Genomic DNA, 19970 nt, shown 5'->3' with positions numbered 1-19970 from the left:
CTATCACCAGGATACTCTCCATCAGTGGGCTCACATTCTCCCTTATCTTCCTTTCACTGTTGATGTATCTGAAAAAGCCCTTCTTGTTTTTCTTTACTTCCTTTGCCAGGTTTAATCCCAAGAGGTCTTTGGCTTTCCTAGTTTTGTTCCTGCATACTCTGGCAACGTTTCTACACTCTTCCCAAGGAACTAGATGGAAAAAACACCTTACATAGGTTTCTTTCTTCTCCTTGAGTAGTTCCAGTAGTTCTTTTTTCATCCATGTAGGCCTCTTGCCTTCTTTTCCTGATTTTCTACATGTGGGGATACACTGATCCTGGGCTTGGAGAAAGTGGCACTTGGAAGATCAATCAGCTCTCTTGGGCACTTCTACCGTCTAGAATCCTGCCCCATGAGATTCTTCCAAGTAGGTATTTGAAGAGGCCAAAGTCAACTTGCCTGAAGTCCAGGGTTGCAATCCAGCTTGGTGTCCTGCTTCTTCCACACAGGGTCTTGAACTCCACCATCTCATGGTCACTGCAGCCAAGGTTGCCTCCAACCTTCACATCCCCAACCAGACCTTCTTTATTTGTTACCACAAGGTGCAGCAGCATGTCTCTCTTGTTGGGTCCTTGACCACTTGTGACAGGATACTCAGCAATACCCAGCTGTCCATTTCCACTCCATGTGGTGTTTGCTAAAGAAAAAAGGATCCCTAAGCATGCTGGCATTTGTCAGCACTGCAAACCCAGTGCTGAAGTGCCCCTTCAGCATACAAAATAGTATGTATGAAAGATGTGATTGAAGAATGTTGGCCACACAAGCATATATCTCCCCTACAGAGGCCCATCTCCTCTTCAGTGCAGAAGAGAAGCTGTTGACTTTGTGAAGTAACAAGGGATCAGAAAGAGTAGTTTTAGCTTTATAGATCAGCCCCACTTGAGTTCTGACTCAACAACTACATTTATAAACTTTTACCTCTGATGAACCATAATTACCACGATCACTGGCATTGCTCTGCTAAATGTGGGCTTTTTTTTTAACCAAAGCATAACACTATTTCTTTTCCTGAGAGATAGAACAAGCAGAGACCAAAGTAGACAGCAGTAATTTTAAGTCCCTATAAAAGTTGCCAAATAATTACACTCTGCTGCAAGTTCTGTGGTCTTTACCTTAGAAAGGAATCATTGTTTCTCCCAACTCACAATTTCCATGTCAAATCAAGAGTATCAAAGGTACGCACATAATATGAAAGGAAAATGGAAGATTTGTAGTGTACAAATGATAATTTCTAACACGCAGGTATCAAGAGAAAAGAAAGAACTTCCGCATTTATTTGAATAAAACACAAAATGAGCAGACAGGTAATGTTCTGATTCAGTAAACTGGACTGAATGCTAGATTTTCTTGCACACCAGTTGCTCACATTTGAACATTCTGACTATTGCATCCATATAGAGAGGGTTTTTTTACAGCAGACAAATCAACAAGGCAGACATACTGAAAGCCTGTTTAAGAGTCTTAAGGATTCAGGGATTCAAAGCTTGTCTTCTTAAAATGAGTTCAATAAGCCAAAAGTCTTTTAGAGCCCATGTAGTCTCTCACTACTCTTTTTTTCAATTGTTCCACAAAGGAGATCACCTCCATAAAACCTGTGTGAAACAAAGATACTTTTTCATGAGTTCCCATTGTATAGTGAGAGACAGAAGTGTCTTTCAGCAATTACATTAGACATAAGTGACCATCTAGAGAACTGATTGAGGATCAGTTGCTAATTCCAACCAGCATATGCTAGAGGCATCCTCAGTCCTACTCCACAATCACACCCAAGCTTCATCATTTATGTGTAGTGAGATTTGATTTCCACATCATAGTTGCCTGAGACAGTGTAGAGGAAGAGATGTAAAAAGCATTAGTTGTAACTGGTGAGAACAGGCTGAGTGAGCACTTTCTACATTCCATATGGCCTCCAGTGAAAAAGTAAAACTTGGTAGGCAGATGATTTTCTCATGTCTCTGCTTAGCCAAGTTATCTCTCAGAAAAATATTTGAAATAATTTAGGAACATCTTTGGAAATGGGTAAGCTTTTGGGGCCTGCTCCTTTCACAGTTCACTAGCAAGGAAAACTTAATCCAGTAGTTAAAATTAGCATAAGAACACGACAGTCAAAAGGGCTAGTATGTTGCTGTTACATCCTCATGCTACTCACGGATGCATGTAAGAAAGAACCAATCCCATTTTAGAGTAAAAGCCTTCTTCATTTGTGCCAGCTCCTTCCTTGGCATTTTCCTTTATTTTCAGAACCTCAGCTGGCCTCATGTGACAACTGGTTTCCATTTTACTGCACGTAGTACCAGGACATTCTGTAATTTTCTCCTCTTTTGATAAGAAAAGTTAATTTTAGCAGATCAGATATGTAAGTGATCTCCACACAAGTATACATAAACACAATTAAAGAGAATTTGCCAAGATTTTATTTTACTATTAAACTACAAATGGCTACTCAAATATTAAAAAAACAAACAAAAAGCTAAAGCAGCTATTCTTCACAACTAAAAGCACTTGCAATGTGACAGACTTAGAAGTAGTGTTAATATTATATAACTTATCTGTTTCCTGCACTGAAACTCATACTTTTTTCAATGGAGATAAAATCCTATTAGAGAAAGCAAAGAATCTGCAAAACCTTTAAGAAATCTTTTCTTGTCTACAAGTAAACCTGAGTGAGTGCATTTTTACTTTTCTTCTTTATAAATACTGGATTAATCGAGTTATTGGTTTAACCTATGTAACAATCTTTAAGACTTTCACTACTCTTCATTTTTCCCTTCTTTCAAAAGGGATCTCTGAGAGATTTGGAATTAGTGCAGTTTAGACATTTCATCCTGTAGCATTAACATCAATTCAGAATTTAAAAAGAAGAGCTTCCTGATAACTGTTATTTGCTTTGCAGTATATACTCTCTTCCTTCAGGTCTGCAAATCTCTTGCAGTATTTTCCCATGCAGTGTTGACTCAGGCTGAGAAACTAGAACTTTGTGGCAGAATAAAAGTGCAGAAACACCTAAACTCAGCACCTCTTGACCTGATCACCAAGACAATTCACCTCAATATCAAGTACCACTGGTAGCACTTCCTAATCAACTCTCTTGGGTAGCTCATGGGTGCAATACAATGACATTTATCTCTCAGTTTACCTGGGAAAATTATACCACTCCCACCTCACCCATCACCAATTGTGTTTAAATAAAGGAAGGCAGCTGCACAATACAGCATATAAAACCAGGCTTTGATGTCCAAGAATAGTGGTATTGATGGCTATGAATGAAATAAATGATAGTTTGCTACTTGCACTACACATTTAGATTCATAGAATCATTACAGTTGGAAAAGACCTTTAAGATCATTGAGTCCAAACACTACTCTAACACTGCTAAACCCATCACTAAACTAAACCATATCCTTCAGCACCTCATCTACACGGCTTTTAAATATCTCCAGGGATGGTGACTCCAACACCTTCCTGGGCAGAACATTCCAATGCTTAATAAACCTCTTGGTTAAAAAGGTCTTCCTAATGTCCAATCTAAACCTTCCTTGCGCAACTTGAGCCCATTTCCTCTTGTTCTATCACTTCTTACTGGAGAGAAGAGATCAACCCCCACTCACTGCAACCCTCTTTCAAGACCCTGCATCAGCTTCCTTGCCAATCTCCAGACACACCCCAGCACCTCAGTTTCCTTCTTATAGTGAAGTGACCAAAACTGAACACAATATTTGAGATGCAGCCTCACGAGCACTGAGTACAGACGGACAGTCACTTCCCTGGGCCTTCTGGTCACACTGTTTCTAACAAAAGCCAGGATATCCTTGGCCTTCTTGGCCATGTGGGTCAAGGAACACTTGGCACCTCCTACAGCACTGTCCTTCAGTTGGGACCTGCCTGGGACCACCAACACCTTTGAAGGACACTCTACAGAGTACTTGCTCTCTCCTGTGCATCACAGTAGAAAGAAAACAATCTTTCTTTAGAACAATTTTGAAACCAGAAAGTAACATTACAGAGGACACATGGAGACATGAAAATCTGGCAAAAGGGAACAGATCAGTCAGTAGGCATGATGGGGGAGTAATTACTTTTATCACATCTTTCTTGTCTGCAGACACTAATCACATTCCAAAACTCCATTTAACAATTAAGAGATGAAGACTGCCACATGGCCCTTCAAATTTCACTCATCATAAGCTACATCACATAATGTGCATGTTCTTTTGAGGACACAGATTTTTTTCTCATGTGTGTTGAATTTACACTCAAATTCATAGAATCATAGAATGGTAGGGGCTGGAAGGGACCTTTAGAGATCATTTGCAGAAGCAGGTCAACCTAGATCAGGTCACATAGGAACGTGCCCAGGTAGGAGGCATTCCAAGGAAGGAGACTCCACACCCTCCCTGGGCTGCCTGCGCCAGGGCTCCCTCACCTGAACAATGAAACGGTTTTTTCTTATGTTTAAATGGAACTTTTTGTGTTTCAGCTTCATCCCAATACTCCTTGTCCTGTTGCTAGATATAATAGAAAAAAAGGGATGTCTCAATCTCCTGACACCCACCATTTAGATATTTGTAAATATCCGCCCTCAATCTCCTCTTCTCCAGACTAAACAGCCCCAGTTCCCACAGTCTTTCCTCAAAAGGAAGATGCTCCAGTCTCCTAATCATCTTGGTGGCCCTGCGCTGGACTCTCTCCAGAAGTTCTCTGTCTCTCTTGAGCTGGGGAGCCCAGAACTGGACACAGGACTCCAGATGAGGCTTCATCAGAACCTCCCTTAACCTGTTGGTCAGACTCTTCTGATGCATCCCAGGATGCCATTGGCCTTCTTGGCCACAAGGGCACATCGCTGGCTCATATTTAGTATATTGTCAACCAGGACTCCCAGGTCACTCTCTGCAGAGCTGCTCTCTAGCAGGTCAATCCCCAGCCTGTACCGGTGCACAGGGTTGTTCCTCCCCAGATGCAGGACTCTGCACTTGTCCTTGTTGAACCTCATGAGGTTCCTCTCTGCCCAATGCTCAACTGTCATTCCGCCAGCTCTCAATCCACCTCACTGTCCACTCATCCAAGCCACACTGCCTGAGCTTTCTGATGAGGATGCTATGGGAGACAGTGTCAAAAGCCTTGCTGAAGTCAAGGTAGATGACATCTGCTGCTCTCCCCTCTCTAGCCAGCCAGTTATGCATTCATAGAAGGCCATCAAGTTGGTCAAACAGGATTTCCCCTTGGTGAATCCATGTTGACTCCGCCTGATAACCATCTTTTCCTTCATATGTTTAGTGACAACATTAGGATGAGTTGTTTCATCACCTTTTCAGGGGTTTCCCAGGTTGTCCTTCCTGCCCTTTTTGAAGACTGGAGTAACATTGGCTTTCCTTACTCCAGTCTTCAAAAAGGGCAGGAAGGATGACTCAGGAAACTACAATTTCTAACACTAGGACCAGCAGAATTTATTTTATCATCCATAATCAGCTTACTTCTGAAGATTTATGTTGGTTTGGTTATATCTTGATTTTTACAATGTATGACAATTACATCTGTAAAAGCATCAAGTAAACAACACTCTTCCCATCCAGGCAACTATTCATTTTGCAACAGGATTCCAGGAGGACAGTAGAAAGTAACTTACTTGACTTTTTCTACAAGCTGCTAGGGCTCTTTTCTTTATTTGGTTTTGGAAGGGGCTGGAGGAGAGGGGCCAGGGGAGATGTTAGTGGGATATCTTTGAGGTTGCATAGAAAAACATAGCCATTGAGGTAACAGGAGCACAGCTGCAATCACGTAATGCAATTATAAATGCAGACTGCAGCAGGCCTGAAGAATTTGGAAGAGACTGTTTCACCTGGTTTAAGAATTTCTTTTCAGGAAATGTAAGCTAAGGTTTTTTTTTTAAATTTTCTCTCTACTTTTGAAGACAACTTTAGTCATCTCGAACAGTGAAGAGAGATGAAAACAGAAATAATTTCTATGTTCTTAAAAAGAGAAACAAAATCATAGACCACCTATTCTACCTACATCAGGACTCTTCCCATGAAGTAAGCGTATTTAATATGATCTATTTTTGGAGTAGGACTCTTGTACAGGAATTCACATAGGAAGATGGCAGATCTACCACTTGCACCATCTGTACTCAACTCATGCTTCTCTAGGAACCAGCCTGGAAAAATGGGAGTCCAGCAAAGCAGAAACTCTCAGCTCTCTTTCCCCTACTGCAAAATTCCAAATGGTCTGAGTGGGCCAAATCCAGATTGTAGGATCATTTTCCCTTCTTGCTGCATTTTCTGTTGCAGCCTCAATCTGAGGGAAGCAATGAGAAAGGAGAAGCCAACAACTGCTATGTAAATTTTTGCTATACAACCAGACAGAAGAGGTTGTCACTTCATCAAGAGGCTAATAAACCTTTCCCCAAACTGGCCTTCAACACACAGCACTGAAAACCTGAGCTTTCCTATCAAGGATGCAGACTCTTATATGCAGTGTTAACACACCAATGAAAATGTTCTCCACCAACAGTAAAAGGGAGGATGGAAAAGAGACACACATGGAATTAATGTCTCAAACAAGATGAGTGAGAAGATAACTACCTGGTCAAGGAAAATAAATAAATAAATACAACTCATAACTGAGGAATTTCCTGCCTGCTTCCCTCTTCTCAAAGGAATCCAAGGTGGAACCACAGGATGGAAGAGTGAAAAACCTTGCAAGCTTTGCTCCTCTGGCCACTCCAGACATGTTACATTCTTTATTGTTGTGGTTGGTTTGGGGGTTTTTTTGTTTGTTTTTAAAGCTATTTATCCTTATATACACTTTTTTTTCAGAGTATCATTGCTGTTAAAAAAATATTTTTTCACTAAGATTGTTGATAGTAGAGGTCATCAGATGAAACTGGTAGATGCAGATTCAAATCGTATTTAAGCTACAGAACTCCTGACCCTGGGATGTTACTGCAGCAGCCAAAAGTTTTTATGACCTTAGAGAACTGCTGGTCAAACTCAGGAAAAGACAAACCCACTGAGGGTAACAGCTCCTGAGCAGTAAATTGCTGAAATACTCGCTTTTGGCCACTAACAGGCATTTTTGGGGGTTACAGCTTTGGTCTGGCCTAGTACACTTCTGTCATTATGTTTTTAAGAAATAAAGTTTGATTGCAGCACTTTAAAGTATAGAAACCCTCAGTCATCAGGCCTTTGAAACAGGTTCTCTCAGTTGGCATTTTGAAATAGCCAAGAACAAATAGCCAAGATTACTTTTTATGTAATTGATTGATTGATTACTGTACATAGAATCAGCTGTAAAAAAGTAAGAATTGCATTGTTACAAATCCAAGAGATATCTATAGCAGATTTGTTTGCAATTGTAGCCTCTGTAGCTTGAGGCATACCTTCACACATACCATTTAAGTTAAAGCAACTTTTATTAACTCAATATAGGAAGTAACTACTTCTGCAGTGTAGTTTAGCTGGAGAAATACTATATTTTGAACATCAAGCTTCCACTGCTCAGGCTGTTTTTTTTCAGCTGTTAGAAATCTTTTAAATGTAGTTTAGTCACAGAGATTTAAATTTCAGGTGAACAAACTCATCACACTTTTGCCTAAATATCACTTTATCCTGCACTATTCAGCACTATATCCGACTGCTATCCTATAGCATTTTAGATAATTTTACCCTAACAAATCTGGAGAAGGAAAAAAAAAAAAAAAAATCAAAGGTACAACATTTTTGCAGACAAGCAATGGCACAATTACAAACCAAAACAGAAATATAAACCCTCAAACATCTGTAAGGCACTGTAAAGCATTATTAGAAGTGCAAAACCTGTATTGATTTGCACACCAGAGCTAAAGATTGAGAGGTTTCATCACAGATTTTAAAACCGAACCGAGTTCTTTCTTGCCTTGTTTGCTTGCTTACAGAAAAATGATGTTCTTTACATTTTCGGAATTTGCATCTCTAAAACATTTATCCTTGAGGCGAGTTCCTATTCTTCTGTAAGTATTCTTTAACTTACTATTAAAAAGAGAAAAATATCCTTAAGGTGGAAATTGCATTTACCTCAGTAGCTTCCTCTTCTTTGTAGAGTCAGCAGGGGCTCGGGGGGCCTTGCCTGCCTGCTTCCCAGGGGTCTGAAGAAGGGCCTGTGCAGACCTCAGCCACTCACTGACCGGGCGTCCTGTAACATCCTCCGTGTCCACTCCTGACCTCGACCGTAATCTCTTAGTGGATTCTGGAGTACTGGTGGCCAGATTTGTCTCTCCTTCTACAACGCTGTTGTTATCGGATGAATACTCAGATATTTCTGTCAAAGGTGTCTAAACAAATAAAAATATAAAGCTATTGAATAAAATGCTAGTGAGGCAGTACAGGTTTCTGTAGGCAGTTATGTTCCTTAGTAATCTATAAACTTAACACCAAAGTATTGATTAATATAACCTGGAGAACTTCACTGTAAATGCACATTAATCTTTTGTAAGTCAATATGAATTCCTGAGTATAAGGACCACCTTTTGAGGAACAACTGTGATGGGTAACATTTATTTTTTCAAACTAGGTATGGAGAACTTATGAAAACTATAAATCAATGCTTATCTCTACCAGGAGAAGTTTCCAGACAGGGGTCAGGATTAAAGTATGTTTTCAAGAAAGCAGAAAGAGGCTAATGAGTGACTGTCAGGAAAGTTGAGAGAAAGGGAGCTTTTACATAAGGATTCAACTAAGTACAATGGCTGACTTTTGCAGTCTGAATGAAGGGAAGAAACTTATCTCTAACAAGAAATCGTAGCTTGTAGAAAGTATGTAACATTCTGTTGAAACAACATTTTGATCGCGAAAGCTGTCCTTCACCCATGTCCAGCACAGCACGCCTATAGCTTCCCAGGACGGTTTTAGAAGTTGAGAATAAGCTATGGGGTCACATTCAGGTAGTTCCAGGGATGACAGATCACTGGTCAGTAGCCAGGACAGCAAACAAGCAGGGCTGGAGTTCACTTGCTTTGACTTAGCTTATTTTATCATCATTGAGGGCTCCCACACAAGCAGGGCAGGTAGCTGGGATAGCACCCTAAGGTGAGCTCTGCACAGTTGTTAAATCCATTATGCTTCCTTGGTCCAGTATCTCTTAAAGTACTGAGTATCAAGCAAAAATACTTGGAAAGTGGCATTTTACCTAGTACAGAACAAAATTATCTAAAACTCTGAAATAGGCAGAAGACTAAGGAGCATGAGCTGGGGTCCATCTTCGTGAACTAGTTGAAAAAAAAACAAACCACTCTGTGCAAGTTCTGGTGGGGTGAGTGCAGTAACAGTCCCATCACTGGGACAACCAGCACTAGCCCAGCTCAAGTAGGCTTGCACAAAACTGTTCTGTAGAAAATGCGAGTTAAGTAACTCAGCCTGATCCTTGAAATAACCAAAATCCAATGAAAATTAGGTTCACATTATCAACAGGAAACTGGAAAACCCCAAAGACTGCTTTGCTCCAGATCAGGCAATCAAAGAATAGGTCCTGAAAAAAACTGAGACTGTTCCTCTGGTCTCATGCAGTTAAGCAGCTCTCCACACAGGTTGTCTGACAACTAGCTTGGATAAATAAATATAAAAGAAGAAAGGGAGAAAAATCACTGCACTCACTAATGCTGTTCTATGTTATTAATAAGTCTAATCATCTGAAACCAACATTTCTCGATTGCACAAAAATGAGTTCAGCTCTTGCCAGTTCTCTAATACATTCTTCACGTAAATGACACTGCATTCATGTTCTGAGACCTTACCTAAGTATTCTGGAAATGGGAAGGACCTTTTAAGGTTATCCAGAGAAGGAGAACAGCTAAAAGAATGTAATTAATATCAGCCTGTTTTAAACATAACACAATCAACATTCATCCCTTGGCAACGATATTTCCCTGAAAACAAACTCCTTCCACACTGGAAAAGAGCCAGAAATAAAAGGTTTCAAACAGTACAAAAGCAGTGGGCAAGCACTTCATTCTTAAAACACCACTCCAATGCACTCTTTTGCTTTAGCATTGCTTTAATTTTGCTTGAATTGTTACGATATCCACTGTACCTAAAAAAAAAAGAGGCAAACCTGAAGTTCTTTGAGCATGCAAAACACAAATGAGGAAAGCCCATGGGATGTGCTTCAAGTGAAGCACATGTTTTAATTCCACTGACTGTTGTTAAAAGTTAAGAAGCTTTGCTAAGATTGTCTCATAAATCACTTAATTCTTTTGCTAATATTTATTACTGTATACTTGTTTCAACTTAACTTCCCAAAGGAAACTGGACTTTGGGGGTTTTGTTTTTGGTTTGTTTGCTTCTTAAAGGTTTGTTGTTGTTTTTTTAACTGGTCAGTTGGAATTTTTTCTTAAAAGCGGAAGCTACAAAAATGCAGAAGAAAAACAAAGAACAAAAACTCAGCTTTCCAAGTCTGCACATTATTTAACGGTAGACACCATCAAAAATACAGTCTGAACAGAAAAATATTTTCAAAACATACAAGCATGATTTTTCAAGTATCCAGGACAAAAGCTGGCACATCTACCAACATTATGGTGGTGGATATTTGGCAAAAAAAACCCATACAAAGTAAAAAACCCCATGTAATTTCATAGGGTCATTATAAAACAATCATTGTAAATAATGAAGAAGTTGATATCAATACCTTAAACATCATGAAGCTGAATTTTCAAGAGGTTTGGGGTTGTTTTGGTTTTTTTTATAATAACATCCCCATCAACTTCCCTAAGAGCCTCCTAAGAGCACCACTGCTAAGCACACAGACGTGTCAAATTAAAAGTCGTTGACTTTTCCACATTGCTTATTATTTCAAAATATAGTAATTTTTGGTTATGGTGATTGAAGGAACAATGCTCCCCACTACACACGGGTTCAGTTTCCCCACCTCAATCCCTTCCCCTCCAGACTGAGCCCAATCTAATCATCACTTTCCTGAGGCTTTCCATGACTGTCTCACATATATCCCAATCACTCCAAACGCTTAGTAGCAGACTGTTCACTAAGATTTACCTATAATTTCTAAAGATGGCCTTGCCACAATACTCTCTTTTGTATCATGCTAACTGCTTTTCCACATCAAAGGGCTGAGTATTAAAAAATATAAAGGGGCTGACCTCTCACTCAAATGACAAACGTTTCATTTTGTTCACTTTTAGAATAAATCAATTTGCTCTGTGACTGGTTTCATTTGAAAGGTTCTAAATGCTCCCCTCTTATGGCTCTTTCTTTGAAGGAAAAATTATTTCAGAGTAAATGCATAGAATATTGACTTTTTTATGATAAAATTTGGCTACAGGAAAACAAAGGGGTCAGTAAGTACTATAGCTGAGAATCTAGGACCTTATATTTTAAAGATAAGTATGTTTAAATCAAAAGAGAACTCTCAGGATGAATAATTTATGAGGTATTTTTGACAGCACTCATCAGTACTAGCTAATGTAGAGGATGATACATATGTAAAAATAGAAACCAGAATGAGAAACGTCAAATATCTCCCTCAGCTAAACAGTTGACTGCCAAAGATTATGATTACCTGTGTCAAACCAATCAAAACAAATCCAACAAAACAATAAACCAAATGCAGAAACGGTACAATCCTGGCCTAAATTGTTCAAAGACAAAAGTCTTGACTTCGGTGAAATGAAGACAGCCCTCCTTAAGAGCTTAGATTTTGCTTGCAGACGGCACAAAAGATACCATGCTGGTACTTCTGTGATCAAGTACTCCCTCCCTCATCCACAGGAGATTTGCTTTAGCTGCCAATGTTGCTTCTACATTAACACTTTGCAAGCTCTTTGCGAGTACCTTTGCAATCTGAACAACATCTGCCTCTAAAGGGTCCGAAAAAAAAAGTACCTTTTCAATTTAACAATGACTGAAGCAAGAAATATCTGTATTTGACCACTTTAATAAGCATTCCATTTCTATCAATAAACCACCAGTAAGTTCATTTGTTAAATTTCCATTTGCAGTTTACAGCTTCAGCACAGAAAGCAGAACTGTACTAAACTTTCTGTACAAGGAGAGAGATAACAGATCAATCCTATTAAAAAAGTAATACATCTGATTTTTTTTTTTTTTTAAAAAGGCACTTTCATACAGTGACTGCTAAGTAGAAGCAAGGAGATGAGCAGTTGGGAGAGTTTCTCATCCTCCTTGGCTCTGCTTCCAAGATACACCACTCAGTGAAACTTTCCAGTAGAAAAATGTTAGTGTGTACTTCCCACTTTCACTTGTTCAGATATAAATCTTTTCCAGGTGGTATGAAGATGCTTTGCAGATATGATGTTCAATAAAATCTTGCAGATGTTCTGAACAAGTTCATCATCTGAAATTGAGATGCTTCAGCATGTTGTGATATGTCTGAATGTCCTCTTATTGACAAAAAATGGCTGTCAAATTCTATATAGACTGAAAATAACTTTTTGCACATGGAAGTCACATAGTCTGTCGTTTCCTTCCCTAAAAATAATACATTTCTTCCTTCCTATTATCTTACTACAGCTTAGCTTATATGGTAAAAGAACTAACAGGGTTTCTCAGACAGTACCTTTTGGGAACCTTACTCTTTTCAGAATTAATTTGCATTTCTCTTACCTGCCCTCCCATGACAGCTCTCAGGACAGGTGGAAGCTGACTGGTATTAACAAAAACACAGAGGGAACTTAGGTGACCATCCTACCACCTCTCCCTTTATACAGTCTTCCTTTCTGATAAGCAATGGTACATTTGCACTACATATTGTCATGCTTGTAAAGTGGTTTAAATGCAGAAAACTTCTACCTCAGGGAATTATTTATAGGTTTCAAGATTTTCTATTTTGTATGCTACTGTCCAAAAAACAAAGGGAGCAGAAAAGCCACCAGATTTGCTAGAATGAATATTCACAAGCATAAATCACCAGTGCAGTTACGTCAAAGGTCCAGGCTATGCTAATGAATGCTTGAAGCTAACTCCACCAGAAGCTGGCTTGCAGGGTTATAGGGAGTAGGATGAAGGAAAATAAAAGAAGTTTCCCCTTAATCTACACAAAATTAATTCAAGCATTGTGTGCATAGATAGTACAGGATATTATTCAGCTCTATAAAGATAACTAAAGATATAAAGGATTTAAGGCTTGCAGTTCTCTTCAAAGCTTTGTGTTTTCTGAAGCTTTAACTGAAGCATCAAAGTCTACACCAAATATTTTTCTAATATCTTGAGAAAATTTAGTTCTTGGTGAGCTAGCTACTTTCACTCTAGAGAGATAAAACTCAGACATACCTTCACACAACAAACTTAATGTTCAAGTGCAGAGCTAGGCGTGTGCTGCTCTGTGGGTTACATCAAGCTTTCTTCTCACGGAATAACCACAGAAACAGCACGCAAAACATACAAGATTAGGTAGCAGTGCGTGGGCAGAGATAACTGTACAACCAAAGCGAACAACAATGAAAGACATAAATCACTAATAAGGTATTTTTGGACTTGCAAGCCCAAACTGACACAGCAGATTAACTGAAATTTTGTATCTGGAACAACCACTCAGTGTTATTATAGAGACAGCATATATTTAAAATGGATCTCAGATAATGCCTAGTTGTTTAGCTAAGCACAGCATTCCTCCTCAGCACATGCGCTCAGACCATCTGATCTGTCCTAAATATTTATCAGTGGCGTTGGTTCAGTGCACTACAAAATGACATGTCCTGCTTCACATACATCAGCACTTTGTGGCTGCCATTACAGGAAACAGAACCATGTGCAAGGGCACGTGAAGAGCCACTTGGAGCATCTCTTTGGGATTCTCCAAGAGCAACTAAAGGGTTTGCTTCCTTCTCCCTGCTCAGTCACTGATAACCTTTCAGTAGCAACATTTCCCTTCACACAGACATGGAAATGAATTTTTGCTATCTCCTACATGCCACCACCCCTAGGATGGAATGCAGTAGTTATTAGCACACAAAATCACTTATGTCAAATAGTGAAGAAGAATGCTGTATCTACTTGAATATGGAGGAGAAGAGTAAGCAGCAACACTGTAATTATTCAAAGCAGAATTTGCTCACAGACTGCACCCTCATCTCCTCTTAATGGTGTTTTGAGACCTTTAAACAAGTGGTTAGGTCTTCTCTTCTATGACTAATTAAAAAGGATTCATTGCATCCAGCAGCCCAGTGCTTCCTATCGTAAAGGAAATTGATTCATGATTATCTCTAGTGGAAGAAGGCCAGCTACTAAACCTTAAGCACCACTGCTTATACTGCTGGGCTTCCCTTTGGAGAGCTTCTGGAGAAGACTTACTCATGTTTGATCCCATTGATTCTGCAAGCTCTGTGAAAAATTACAGCTGCATGAGCTACTGTCTTAAATGATTACCTCAAGTATGATTCAATTCAAAGGAAAAATACCAATAGCTGTTATCAAAAGAAAAACAAATGGGACAGTTTCACAGATGTTTCCATGGAGTGAAGGAGTTGAAAGTGCTTTGATGTAACTCTGCAGAAAATAATGGAATGACACAGCTGCTATCAAGTCCAATCACCACTTATCCTCTGACGCTGGGCTTCCTGCATGATTTCTGAAACCAAGAAGAGGTTTGGAAGGCAACATAGATGGGAAAACTCCCTCTTACACTTCAAAGAGTAAGGAAGCTGAAGTACAGTACACAGGCCCACAAAATGGTGGTTTATATCACACATGAAATAACAACTAATGAAATGAATAACTTGTATCATCATTTATCAGCTCCCATATCTTGTGTAGATCACGCTGCCTTGAAGTGGAAAATGTGGTGCCGATTAGGATTGCATGCAGTGTGTTTGTCTGTGCATTCTTTTATGTAAAGGGAGAGGTACATGTTTTTGTTTGGTTTGAGCTCTCTCACACATAATCCTGTGCATACACACCATTGGCAGGCAGTATCGTGCACACAGCACTAATCATTTTAGAAAACAAGAATGGAAAAAACAGTATGAGATTAAGATTGTGTGCATGCACAAAAAAGTCAATGTGAATATGTGATCTTCGAAAGAAAAAATTTGGGAGAGGAGTGATTTAAATTGCAACAAAACAGACTTAATATTATAGACCTAATGAAAAGATGATATTTTTACCACCTTTTTTTTTCCCTTTAAAGCCAAGTAAAGAATAGACAAGCAGTAAGGAAGATGAAATTGAAGCTGCAACTTCTAATCCTGAGCAAAAACCTCAGCTTTTACAAGGCAAACAGGTTTAGCAGGCTATACCTCTGGAAATACATCCACAAGCTGTTCCAGCCTGCCTCTCCCAGAACAGGTTGTTCTAAGGCATGCATCAGCCGACCGAAACAGGTGAGGCTGTCTTCTCAGCCCAAATGCCCGTTTAGACAAAGTAAGTCAGTAAAGCAAGAAGCATAGCATTTATTTCCAAAGGTCGTCTTTAGATGTAGAGCTAAACAGCAATTTTGAAGGTAAGACAGAACACAAAGTCTGTCTACTGGGCACAATGGCAGAAAAGAGTAGTAGGGGACAGTGAGCTATTAAGGTGCAAAATGGGCATGAGGCAGAAGATTATTCAAAGGCAGCTAAGGGAAACAGATCTGTAACATAGGGAGAGTAAGGAAAACTGTTGCAGTCCTGGCATCTGTAGCATTTGTGCTGCAACTGTACCTCTTAAAAGCATCATTTCAGGAGTTCAAGAAATCTTTACCATTAAAAGTTCAATCTATCTGCATTACCACTGATCTCTCCATCAGCCTGTGACTGGAGTAATAGTCAACTTCTAATAGACCCAGTAACGCCAAAAAAGGTCAATGCAGACAACCCACTAGTGCTTTTTCTGCTTTGTCTAATCTTCTTCTCCATCATACGACACCTTCAGTTTATGACAGAGAAAATGACTGGCTGTTAAAGAAAATTCAGACCAATTTATGCATACTGTTAGCCAACGTTACATTCAAGTGAATTACTGTAACCCTTGCTCTCCATTCCTTCCTTAAAAAAAAGGAGGGGAGGGGGGAGACGCCACTTCACGTGTTGCATCTTGCAAACTATTCAGGGACAGAACCAGGTCTCCTCTCATGCAACTGCATATTATCCCACGCAGTTGAACTCCCATCTTGATAAGGAATTTCCAGATGACAGAGACACAGCTTTTCAAATATAAATACTTGGCTTTGATAGGGCACACAGATAATTACATCATTTTGCATAGAAGCCTCAACATTATGCACTAAAGTCTGGGCACACGAGAAAATTGCAGTCAGCTTATAATACCACTTAAACAGGGTTTAGTTTTTGACACTGAAATAGGTACTTTCATGTTTCCAAGGAACAGATGTTATCACATCATTTGATAACCTACTCTCACATTCTTTGTTTATAGTTATTCACTCAGCTTCATTTATTAAAGTTAGTGGATTCAGGCCATGAAACCTCAGTTTTATTGTCTCTATTTTAGGTGATGCTGTGGTAATCATCCAGGTTAAAGCTTGGATGTAACAAGAGGACTCAACTGAAAGGCATGATTAAAAGCCAAATTATTATTTATGAGTCAAATCCTAAAGCACTAGACTAAACACCTGCAGGATTCAGTAGGAACTGTTAAAGGAGGAAGTACATTACCATGTTCAAGCAACCCTTTGTTTTGTTCCAAGTCTTCAGAGAGAAATGCTCATAATGAGAGGTAGTATCTTTTGCTAGACAGATAGCTGTAACTGTGGGAATACAGGCAAGCTTTCAGCACTAAGCCTTTCTATAGGTCCCAAAACAATGACAAGTTGTTTTTACTCCAAATAGATCATTTGGTCTAAAGAAATTGAATCCTTCCTTGTAAAATTGCTTCTTTCCTGTATCTTTAAAATTGCTTCTTTCCTGTATCTTTAGCCTATACACTTATAAATAATGATCCTGCAAGCTGTTAAAAAAACTGTTCCAAAAAGGAAACCATCAGAAAATACCTCTCACAATAATGCCACTGTTTAGAATGAACAGGGAACAGCCAAAGACTTTAAAACACCTTTCATATTATGTGTTCTCTTGCAAATAGTAGGTGATAACTGCAAACATGTTCTTTTGAGATTAAAGGATGGCATTCCAGAAAAACTGAGTGACTGCACACAGATATTCAGTGAAGTACAAGTTATATGCACTGACTTTGCAGCTTTGGCTGATCTGCCTGCAGTTTCCTGTGAAACTCCTTAGAAAAGCACTTATCAAAAATATTTTTAAAAAAGAAAATGAACAAGAGAGGACAACGTTGGCACAATGTTGTATAACATACAAATGCAACACAGGCATCATTTCTGCAATAATGCTCAGCAGTTAGTGGAAAGGTTTTTTGTTCATAATTTCCACAGAGGTACAGAGATAACTCTTGAAATTGAGACTATACTCCCAGCTCCAGCAGCGCCGGCGTTCACAGCTCCAGCACTGGCAGCTGAAGGAGACACCGGGCTGCCGGGCAGCTCAGTGCGTTACATTCATTTTCTTCTACTCCCACTCACTCCACATTCTTCTCACTTGACTGTTCTCCCCTTTGCCCCATTTACTGATTCGCAGCGCCTGCAGTACTGCCCCCGAAGCCCAAAATAGTCTCTTCATTTCTTCTCTCCTCTTACTTTCTAACTTCTTCTGACCCTTTCCCTCCTCTCCAGAAGTCCTTCCCCAGCTACCTTTTCTAGAACCCTATGTCAAGTTTTTGCAGTGTTTCAGCTATTTCAAACAGCAAACATTTCAGGGCAGGAAATGCCTCACTATGTCTGAAACACTGTGCTAAGGATGACAGCACACATATGCACAAAAGCATCACCTCCACCTAAGCTGATTTTCAACAGTGATGAGAGCGTCTATATGCAGGCTGAAGAAATAGAAGACTCATTTAATTGCTTTTCCAAGTAAGCCAAAAAACACCAAACAAGAAAACTAGTTAAAAAAATTACATTAAATGTACTCATCTAAAATTAATTCTGTTTGGAGAAAGAACAAAGAAAAATGAGCCCAACAAGAATACAGATTTTCTTTTAGATCATGTGCCTAAACTCTGGAGGAGCAGAAGGAATATGCAGTAACCATCAATTGGGTAAGGCACTGTAATTCAAAATTGTAAAGTTGTTATAAGTACATATTTTATAGAGAGATTCTGAGATGCTAACTGCTGCAATACTGTCTTAAGTTTGACACATTTAATTGTGCTGATTGTTCACAGCACATTAAAAGATTTCAAAGTGAAGACCAGCTAAAACTCTTTTGAGTTCAATCTAGATTAGAAGAAAAACACATGTGCTGCAATATATGTATGTTACATTACACATAGTGACATGATTGCCATAATATGGGTATAACATACATTACAGGACACATGGAGACAATGCCAGATATTTAAAACTTTTATTAGTAAATAAGCATACCACACAAACATACCAGGAAACAAACTCTTGATATGTTCCAGTAAGACAGTAACGAAATATAATCCTTGAACAATTAAACTCCACGGACTGCAAGTCTAACAACTGGTATACAGAATTGCAGAGAAAAGAGTCCTGAAAACACAAATATCAGTAAAATGTGTATGATGCAATTCCTTACAAGGTTTATAAAGCTTGCACAAAGTAGAAACATTAAAAAGAATTACAATAATGCTTCTCAGTTACAGGCATAGAGAAAAAGAGTGCCTCAGCGTATGTCTGCACATTTTTACATGCTTTAAAAAGCAATAGTTGACTAGTTTTCCACAGTAGTCACCAATACCTTTTGGCTTTCTGCCTTCACTATCTCAAACCAGATCAAGAAATTGTGATGGCTCAGTTTCACTTCTTAAATCAATGCTTGCTTTACTTCAGGAAGCGGGGGAAAAAAATCCTGTAGAATTGTCGTTTTCTTTTCTATTAGTTTAGCTAGCACACATGTCAATGTGTACTTACGCATGGAAAATCCAACCTCTGCAAGACTCAGAGGGTTGTATGTCCAGTTCCCCCCTTTTTCTTTTTTCTTTTTTTTTTTTTTTTAAATATAAGAGCAACTCAAAGCTGACAAGATAATGCTAAAATAATACAAGTCAGCTTCTAGGAAGAGCATTTAAAAATAAAACGTGTCCTTCAAGGTTCCATTACACATTCTCTGCTTATTTTCCTCTTCCCTAAGTAAAAATACTCATGTGGTATTTGTCCTTCACATTGAACTCTTCAGCTAGCAAGATTTTTTAAAAGTGTTGCACATCTTTTTTTTTTCCTTGAACTTGTAAGTGACCTATTAGCATTCTGATCAAAAAATTACACGTTTTGTATGAAGCAACTAAAAATAGTGTGCAAGTTGCAATTTCCTGAAATGTTTAGGGGTCACAAACCAGAGCCCAAAGTTTGTTTTAATACAAATATTTCCTATTCAACAGCAGTTAACTCTCAAACACCAGCAGCTGGAGGTCTCACTCTTAGAGCTGTGCTCAGTATTGAGAAGTTAAGAGTGGAGGGAGAGAAAAAAGCTGAATTGAGAAAGAAGGAGGATGGTAACAGCAGCTTTGAAGAAAGCGCTCAAACAGTTCTGGCCATCCGGCTGCAACATTTTTAGGAAGTGCTTGATAGAGGAGCCTTTATAGCCTAAATGCAGAAGTACAAATGTTGGCATCCACCGAATCAATTTTGTACTCACTTAAGTGGCAACTATTTTGATTGGAATTTTTTCCTTAGTGGTTAGACAGCAATGCAGCATGCAGGCATATTACTTCAGTAGCAATGAACAGTCCTCAGAGTCTACTTCACTACCTAAAACACTGCAACATTTTCTATTCCTCACTCCAAATCACCAAAGAGATACTTGTGCAGTAACCTAAACTGGCATCCCCAACTCACAACTGTAATTTAATTTTGGTCTGACAGATTGCCAACACATTGCTGCTGAGTTGGTTTTGGTTTGTTTCTTTTTGGAAAAAAAACCAAAACAAAACAACAAACCAACTTATACAAAT

General features: G+C 39.0%; 1 protein-coding gene across 2 annotated transcripts in view; it reads right to left on the bottom strand.

The window, feature by feature from the left end:
- SPIDR (scaffold protein involved in DNA repair) overlaps positions 1–19970 on the bottom strand; it is a 202150-nt gene that overhangs the window by 142869 nt on the left and 39311 nt on the right. For both annotated transcript variants that reach the window (XM_061995488.1, XM_061995487.1), the window contains exon 6: positions 8088–8344. In XM_061995488.1, coding sequence (XP_061851472.1) covers positions 8088–8344 — 257 coding nt within the window. The remainder of the gene's footprint in view (positions 1–8087; positions 8345–19970) is intronic.

This window comes from Colius striatus, chromosome 4, assembly GCF_028858725.1.
Source record: "Colius striatus isolate bColStr4 chromosome 4, bColStr4.1.hap1, whole genome shotgun sequence".
NCBI lineage: Eukaryota > Metazoa > Chordata > Aves > Coliiformes > Coliidae > Colius > Colius striatus.
Note: the sequence above shows the minus strand (reverse complement) of the source record. Positions and strands in the feature narration are given on the sequence as shown.